Source organism: Lates calcarifer, linkage group LG21 (genome assembly GCF_001640805.2).
Source record: "Lates calcarifer isolate ASB-BC8 linkage group LG21, TLL_Latcal_v3, whole genome shotgun sequence".
NCBI lineage: Eukaryota > Metazoa > Chordata > Actinopteri > Centropomidae > Lates > Lates calcarifer.
The window spans coordinates 5,064,133-5,073,111 of record NC_066853.1 but is presented as its reverse complement, the minus strand read 5'-3'; the positions used below and the strand labels follow the sequence as shown (position 1 = coordinate 5,073,111).

Sequence of the window (8,979 nt, the reverse complement as noted above, 5' to 3'; positions counted from 1 at the left end):
AGCTCTAGCTTCTCAAATGTGAGGATTTCCTGATTTCCTCTTTCATTGTGTATGTTAGTTAGTCAAGTTGAAACCAACAGACATTACAAGCAGTCTAAAGTTGTCAGTTCGAATTCTGGGAAATTATTACTATTTTCCAACATCTTAAAGACTGTAGAAGAAAATGATGGATTGATGATAGAAATTAGCAGTTGCATGTCTAAAAGCCAAATTTACAAAAATTGTAAAATTTAAATTGGTACCATTAAAAATCTAATTGTAGTTGAACAAGTAGACTGAAAGCACATTTTCAAAAACGTTTTCAATGTTTAAGTAGCTCTCCTGTTTTGTATTGTTTAAATTGTGTTGTAGCTCAGAAAGAAAGAAAACAAAAATGGTATTCTCCGCATAAGAAATATACCATATTATGTATAATGAAACATGTTAACATTCATCCCTATTGTTACAGTATAACCAAATCAGCTGTTCTTAAAGAATGGTAGATATTTCCCGGCATCGATTAACATAGGCTGGTATTTAAAGTGTCGTAAAGTGGCCGCTGGTCATTACGACAGAAGTTCACGTGTAACGGCACTTCACTTTACGGCAAACCTTGGCCTTCCGTTTATATTTAGCAAGGCGCTTTTTTTACGTAAAACATTAACTTTCACATCACTGGGAGAGTGCCTGTTTTTACTTAAATACAATGGGAATAGAGGAAGAAACGGACCGGACGCTCTTCATTAGAAATTTAGACTCAAGAGTGACGGAGGAGCTTTTGTTCGAACTGTTTTTACAGGTACTGTTGTCGCTAGCCGTTAGCAAATGCCAAGCGTAGCATAACAGGACAGGAGAGCATAACACAGAATGTTAACAACCCGGAAGCTTGTCAGAGTTGAAAATGTTAAGTTATGAATGGGTAGACTCATTTTGGCAAGTGCTGCTTCTTTACATATGTTGTAATGTTAATGTCTATTGCGCACACGCTGTCGATAAATGAGACAGATGTTATTGATTCTTTTACGGAAGCTAGCTAGCTAGATATGTGTGGTTGTGGCTGTAGCTGGTGGTTACTAGGCTACGACACTAATTGATTGTTTTTTGCAGGCGGGACCTCTTATCAAAACTAAAATCCCCAAAGACGCGGATGGGAAACAAAAAACATTTGGTTTTGCAGTTTACAAACACGAAGTGTCCGTGCCGTACGCCATGCAGCTGCTCGACGGGACACCGCTGTTTGGGAGAACTATTCATGTGCAGTTCAGATCAGGTGAGTTTATTTTTAGTTGTGAAAAGTTTTGACAATTTTTTCATGTAGCACAAACGTGTTGTACTACGTCAAACATATCAGTCTAATGGAGTTTAGATACGTTTACACGTGTCTTTACGATGAAGAAACGTAGTTAAGTAAGAAGTAGGATATCCTCTCACTTTCACATTGAAATTTCATTTTCTCACTCTTCAGACTGTGGTTATAGTAAACGGAATGTTTTAAGGATATTTTTATTTTATGTAATCTTTACTTAATTAGGCAGTCTCGTTGAGATTAATATCTCTTTTCTAAGAGAGACCTCAGAACAAGACGAGAACATGATCAACAAAACAGAAACGGCACAACTATATAAAAGGAACTAAGAAATAGGGGATAAAGAAAAAAGTTGCAAGATTAATAAATACATAAAACAACAAAGCTTTAAGATCTCCAAGAGAAATGTTAATACTTTAGGTCAAGGGCAGTTTGCAGTTAATAAGTGCAATAATAAATGTAGGCAGTTCTGCCTACACACACACACACATATATATATATCTATACACACACACACACACACACACACACACACACACACAGTATATGTGTGTGTGTGTGTGTGTGTGTATATGTGTGTGTGTGTATAAGATTAAATAGTTACTGGTTGTGCACTTTAAATACTAGAGTTAAGGAAGAGAAGTGATGTTTGGTAGTTTGGAATCTTTGGAATCTTCAACAGTAGATGTTAATGAACAAAGAACATAAGATTGCTATTTCCAGCCCACTGGGTGATACAGAGTTATTTGAGAGAAATTCTAATGTTGAAAATGGTTGTAAAAAGAAAAAAACTCAGGCATCCCAGGATTACACTTGTATTTGCTTGATTTTCTGCATTTGCATCTCTCTATTACCTTGACTTAATATCTGGAAAAATGCATGACTTCATGACTTAATGAATAGCACAAAACATGACGTAGTCACTAATTTTTTGCCACATGGTACTAGTAGTCATTCACCTTATCCATTTGACTTGCTACATTTTTATGCCAATGCAAAAATACTTTAACAGGACAAAAACATACTTTACATCAGGAGGAAGGTTCATTAGTGATCTGTTCAGATTTCAATGATATCTAAACCCACAGCAAGTTATCCCTTGGAGCGCAGTTTCATATTTCTCACAAGCTTGGTGCTGGAGACACCATATAGCTGATCAGGGGGCTTTTAATGCACAGTGACATTATTGACAATAGCAGTCAGGTTTAAGAAGGCTTGTTAATTACTACCACACTGTTTACTAAAAATTAATAATAAATAAATTAGTTACTTTCTGTGCAAGGAAACCTTATTGTTTATTTTTATGTATATCACACAGTGTGACACATCACATAATAAAAGAACAGGATTGTCATATTAGCTCAATTTCTTTGGCGGTTATTTTCACATGTATTTATTTATCTTTCAAATTTGATTACTTTCATTACTAACTGTGTTTTCCTCTATCATAGGTAGCAGTCATAGCAGCAGTCCAGGTAACTCACAGAATTCAAGCCCTGCAAACACCCCAAATCCCCACGGCCAGAGGTAAGAATATCTCATGAACAGTTTTTCCAGCAGTGCCAGAGACAAAATCTGGTTAAAATGAGCATCAGTAGCATTATAGCAACTACTGGCTCTTTTCTGCCTCCCAGCCACCACTTGGATAGATCTTTGGGTCCCTCCTAGCTTTTCATTTTTAGCTCTCCTTCTAATGGTTCTCAGTTGCACCTCAGACGTGTGACTTCACCACTGACTTAATGTCAAGTAGGTAGAATTGCTTGATGAGTTGACTAAATGGTCTCAACATGGGGTCAAACACATCTATGTGAGGCTAATGTATTATCAGCACATGTATTATCACCACAGCACTGGTTCTTTCAAGCTATCTGAATGGATTAGACAAACTGTGACAGTGGATTTTTAAAATCTGTTTTCTCAGTTTTGAATCATGTAGCTAATTGGGTAAAATGTGTGTTAAGAATTTTTTTACTGAGTACTTTGTAGAGGCAAGTTACGGATATGATGATCTATACAGTATTTTTCCTGATGTAATAATAGGCTGTACTGTAATAGCAATACTAGCAACTGCATGCCTATTTTGCTGGGCTGTGAATGCTGCCTTTTTGCAACCCTAGTAGCTAATAATTTGGAGGCATGGCACTACTGTTTGTTTGTAATTGCAACCAGATTTTTCTGTGTGCTAAATATGTTCCCAAAGATGCTTCCTCCTTATTTAATATTACTTAGACATGCAAGTTTTTCATGCTCTTGGCAGTGCCCTGTGTGCTAAAATTGGAGCTCTGACATAAGGTGGCATGAAATGGGATTGGACCAGTCTGTATTTACCCACATAGAAGGCTCTGTATGCAATCCTTTCCATGTTTCATGCCAAATTTCATGCAGCAGTGCCTGTATAGGCCATTTGCTGGAAAATCTGAAAGTATTGACACTAGATTTGAATTGGAAAGTATCAGACTAGTGTAATGTATATATGTTTTGTTTACAAATCTTTTATTCTTTAGTGCTTAAATTATGCCAGTTAGTTTTACTATAGTGTACTCTAAGTATTGTTTACTTCATGCACTTTTAACTCATGTGTATGTCCAGTACAAATAAAGAATGGGAATTTTGTTTGTTACTTATGTTTTAAAAGTTAATACCTAACCCCCCAACTAATCAAAAAAGTGTGATTTACTTAAGTAAATAATGCACCAGGAATAACATTAAGCAGCAGTGAAATAGCAGGCTCACAGGGATAACATTAGGGGCCATATCCCAAACTAATAATCATCAGTTAGTCTTTGATTTTAATTCATCATGAATCTGGCTCACAGGACAGATGACCATGGTACTCTTTGCTGTCTTGTAGGATGAATGTAAATAAAAAAAATAAGCCTCTTTTATCTTGCCTCCCACTTTCTCTGGAATTTGAGTTTGGCCAATTCACTCTGTCTTTGTCATTGACACTAATTTCCACTGTTGGCTTGGGGACAGCTGAGCGAGCAGCCAGTCATCTTTTTTAACCTGTCAGCAACACAATGTGGGTACGGTGTGTGCAGATTCACCCTACTACATGTTGCTCAGTCATGAACAGCCATTAGTTGATTAGTTGATTATTGCAACATTAGTTGAAAATCTAGTTCCTCTGAAGTGAATCTGTCAGACTTGGCGTCCTGTCAGTGCTGCTGGACATGTTATGTCAGATATTTCATCAAAGATCTTGGCACTACACACTTATTGATGTTTCATTACTTGGCTTTTCTAATAATATCTGACAGATTTAGTTAGATTGATGAATTCTGTGTTGTTGGACTAGGTATTGCTTGCTTTTAGCAAGTTTGAATTTGCACGTTCTTGTTGACAGCATGTTTTATAGGGGGTATACTATGCTTTAAATGCTAACAAATGTTTTTTCTTTAATTTACAGTACATCTCACAGTGACAATAATGATTATTGTGTGGCTGAATCACACATAATCTACATTATATGAAACCACTGAAATATGGATCTATTTTCTTTCATAAAGGGATCCTGCAAAATAGTACAATGCATGACATTTCCATAAATGCAAAAGAGATGAAATAAGGTCAAAGCATGGACTCAAAACATGAACTAAAAATTCATTTGAATGATCAAAAATGTTTCGTCAAAGTGGATGGTTGTCCATATATGAAAAGTGCACCTGACATTATGTAGACTCGATGAGTTTTTATATAATAAGATATCTGACAGCTGTTTGTTCCTCTCTTGCAGGACCCCAATTCAGTTCAGTTCTCCACCATACACTCCTCCACCCCAAATGCACAGGTCCTTTTCATCACCTGATAATCTGCAGAAGCATGTCATGGTAATGTTTCTAGACCTGTATAATGATACAACACTGCACACTCATAACAGAATATATAGTCTGTATTTAAGATGTGATGTACAAGGCCTTGCTCCCTGCTTGATTTTAGTTTCAAAATGTATCTAAATTGTGAAAGTACATTTCAAAATTGTCACTTATGAAATGCAGGTCCTGTTAACCGTTAACTTCTCCTTCACTGTAGATGAGTAACATGATGTGGCAGCTCCACATGCAGCAGCTTGAGCAGTTGAATGGTGGCTTTTCCAAACCTCCACCGAGGCAACCGCCTGCGGGTGGAAATTCTGGCGGAGGCAGCTCAAGGCAACACAACAACAGCCCCTATTGGAATCACCCGCCCCACATGAACAGTGGTGGCAGAAGCCAGCGCTATGCGGACGAATCAGGTTCTGGCCGTCATCAGCAACACAGCCACAGCCGGGACAACTATCACCACCAGAGTGACAGGAGCGGCAACCGTCACCACGACAGCAGAGGTGGAAACAGACATCATGATGACAGGGGCAGCAACCGTAGCTACCATGATAGTAGATGGCGACGGTAGATACATGCTAAGGATTTCTGTAAAGACTTCAGTTCTTCACAAATTTGTGGACAGCCTCCTAAAGAAGATAAATTCACATGTATACTCAGGTTGTTTGTACATGATCCTACCAGTTTGAAGATTTACTAACTTTTGCCTTAGAGCCATTTTTGTTTACTTTTAAGGCGTTTTTAAATTTGTACAATACTGTCATGTGAGTTTTTGCTCACGGATGTTGCAAATATTAGAAGGGAAGAACTGTATTATCATGAGAGTAAGGACAAAAAAAGAATCAGGCATAACTGGTAGTCATATTTGAAAGATAAAAAACATGTATTTAAAAAAAAAAGATTTAAGATATTGACCAGTTTTTATGTTATGCAAATAGTCATTAAATGGTGCTCCCAGAATTTAAAATTCTTCAGGTAATTTGCAAAAAAAGAACAAATATCAGCTAAAGATTTCACCAGCACCACTTGTACTGAAATAGGGCACCATTGTTTTTTTATTGTTAGATCAGTTGAACATGCTCTTTCTAAAACTGAGCTTTGTTTTATTTTTTTATTCTAAGTCTGTAAGACAAACTGTTTTAAAAATCGACATTTTTCATTATTATAAAGGTCTTTTGATTTGAATGTTGCATTGTCTTTCATCTGGTCACAACACAGATGCCTGGGTCTTGGCTGTACATCATGAATGCTATTTACAGCTTTGTGTATCTGACCGAGTTAACTAAGTGAGCTATTGTATGTTGATGCTACATGCTGTAATGCATGCACACACAGCCTTATCTGCACCTATAAATGGCCCATGTGTAACTAATACACTTGTGCAGTGGGTTATGAAGTAATCTACAGGTGGCGCCACACACATCCTCTCATTGAATCAATTAAGTTGTTAAATATAACTGAGCCACATGATCAGCTCCTGCATTTGACCTTTCTATTTAGGATGCTTTCAAGTCTTTACATGGATTTGTCACCCACTCTGTTCACTTTACAACATGCAATTACGTTTAGGTTTATTTCTTGTTCACCAGAATTGAACAGTGTTATCTTGTTCTATTTTATAAGGAGAGTCTTTGCACCACTTTGTTAAATGGCACATGTTTTGTTCAGTTTACAGATGTTAAAGAAGAAGTCTATTGCTCCATCCCCGAATTAGCAGCACTTTGATCCTGAACAGCTCATGTTGTGATCAGCTTTCCAGCATTGATGCCACAGTGTCTTTGTTCAGGCTTGCTTACAACAAAGTGATGATCAAATCCCTTAATGTCCGTGTTGAGGTCATAATCTACCCTTCCGAAAGTGCTTATGCCACTAACAGCGAGTCCAGCGCTGTATCGACAACTATATCCCTCCTATAAATCTCCCGGTGTCCGAAAGTGGAGGTGCATTTGCACCCTTTGTTCTAAGCTCTGTGTCTTGCCTGTAATCTGCCTCGTGTCAGATTGCATCCTGATGCTACCAAATGGCTCTAATAGAGAGTATCCTCTGTTCACTGTCAGTACTAGGCCCTTATTACGCTTCTGGCTATGGCATAACTCTTTTAATTGGTTGATCTTCCTGGCGTCTCCAGCCCTGGAGCGGGCGGATTAGAGAGGCCGCTCAGTAGCCGCTGCTGTGTGGACTTATATAGAAGCGTGTCTCCTGAAATGATCCACTTCCAAGCACCCAGAGGCCCCCCCTCTCCTGCAGCAGCCCCGCAAAACAAACCACAAGTGACAAGATGCCTGCACCCGCGATTCCCGGATCTTGGCTCCACCTCAGGTTGTTGAGTTCATTGGTGCCACAGTAGCCCAAGATTTAGGCTACGCCGTATTTACCCCTTATTTCTTGCAATCTCAGTTTCCCTAAAATATGTGAAAATTCGTAGCATTTTCTTGGAATTATCTCATACATCATGTGGCCTGCTGAAAGCAATGATTGCAGTTAAATTGCGAAACTACATAAATTGATGCGTGATTCAAAATAATGGAAAGCGGGTGATTTACAGTGAAATTATCTAATCAGAAAAGCAATTTTAGTTTCAAGATTTTGGTCTACATTTTTAAGGCTAAATCTGAGACGAACAACAGTGGCTTCTCTCTCCACCCGCACCCCTCAAAAAAAGTAAAATGTGCTCCACAGACTGCTCCACAGCAGTTGTTCTCATCTCCCACCTCTTTGATCAAGCCATCAAACCTCTGAAAAGCAGCCGAGTTTTCCCATGCAGAGCTCCCATATTTCCTCCTCCATAATCCTCCTCCACACTTTGAACACGGCGCCTTCGACAGGCAAAAGCCGCCAGTGAGTTAATTTTATTTCCAATTCTTGTGATGATCCTGATCGTTTCCCCCTTAGGACAACGACGTTTCAAAGTTTAAACTTGAAACTCCACCTGCACCGGCTCTTTACACAGAAACAATTTAAACTAAACGACATCATGTAAGTTATACTATATAAAAAATATGCACCAAACTTTTTCTGCTATCTCCTCTTCTTAGTCTTCTAAACAACTACCTCCCCAAAACTGCACCACCTGAGAGACTTACAGAAAGAAGAAAACTATATTATTTTGCTGTACTATAAACACCATTAGTGGCCAGATTTATAGAAAAATAAAACAACAGAAAAATGAAGAAGCATGTGCAGAGATTCAGCCTGTCAAGTGAATTGAACGTGCTGGTATGTGAACTATTTCCTCACATTAATGTCAGACTCATCAGCCCCTGGCCGACACTGATACTACATTTCTCTTACAGCCTATTTGATCTGACTGACAAATGATTCTTAAAATAGATTTGATTGCTGAATCAAACTTGTGTCCTGCTAAAACCAGAACTTGGAAAAGGAATTATACAGTTGCTCGTGCTGATATTTCGCGGTAGTATTTTATTTGAGATATGTTGTTAGAAATACAGATCCCGTTTTTTTACTCTGCGTGCATTCATGCCGCGCGCGCACGTAGTTGTTGATTAATAATAAATTGCCAAAGCGTCAGTTTGGCTGGCGGGTCAGTAAAGAAAATAACATGACTGACTTGGCCTCTAACCGCAGCTCTGACTACAGACTTTCTGTTCTTTTAAAAGTAGCTTCTAATTTTGATGTCTTCTTGTATAAAAATTATAGCAACTGTTTCAACAAGACATTATTAACTTACTATTAATTATCATTATAATTACTATTATCTTTATTATTACGCCACCAATAATAATACTACTTAAACTATAGCAAAATTTCCAAAGTATAATCTATCATGTAACTAAAACGACACACTGGTTTAAAACTTTATACTCAACGCTAAATTGTTTTAGACACAACCCCTTTTTATATTAAGAGTTT

General features: G+C 37.9%; 1 protein-coding gene across 1 annotated transcript; it reads left to right on the top strand.

Annotated features, from left to right (window-relative positions):
• The first annotated feature begins 559 nt into the window (after positions 1 to 559).
• On the top strand, positions 560 to 6,291 carry rbm7 (RNA binding motif protein 7). The gene is made up of 5 exons (XM_018698952.2): positions 560 to 778; positions 1,087 to 1,249; positions 2,737 to 2,812; positions 5,022 to 5,115; positions 5,318 to 6,291. Exons 1-5 carry the CDS (start codon positions 686 to 688, stop codon positions 5,675 to 5,677), a joined length of 786 nt encoding a protein of 261 aa, XP_018554468.1. The 5' UTR covers positions 560 to 685; the 3' UTR covers positions 5,678 to 6,291.
• Positions 6,292 to 8,979: the final 2,688 nt, after the last annotated feature.

What these genes read in the sequence shown, in the direction of transcription:
- rbm7 (XM_018698952.2), top strand. Translation starts at nt 686, where the DNA reads ATGGGAATAGAGGAAGAAACGGACCGGACGCTCTTCATTAGAAATTTA. An exon ending in TGTTCGAACTGTTTTTACAG is followed by an intron (nt 779 to 1,086) that starts GTACTGTTGTCG and finishes TGTTTTTTGCAG; the next exon opens with GCGGGACCTCTTATCAAAAC. An exon ending in CCAAATCCCCACGGCCAGAG is followed by an intron (nt 2,813 to 5,021) that starts GTAAGAATATCT and finishes CCTCTCTTGCAG; the next exon opens with GACCCCAATTCAGTTCAGTT.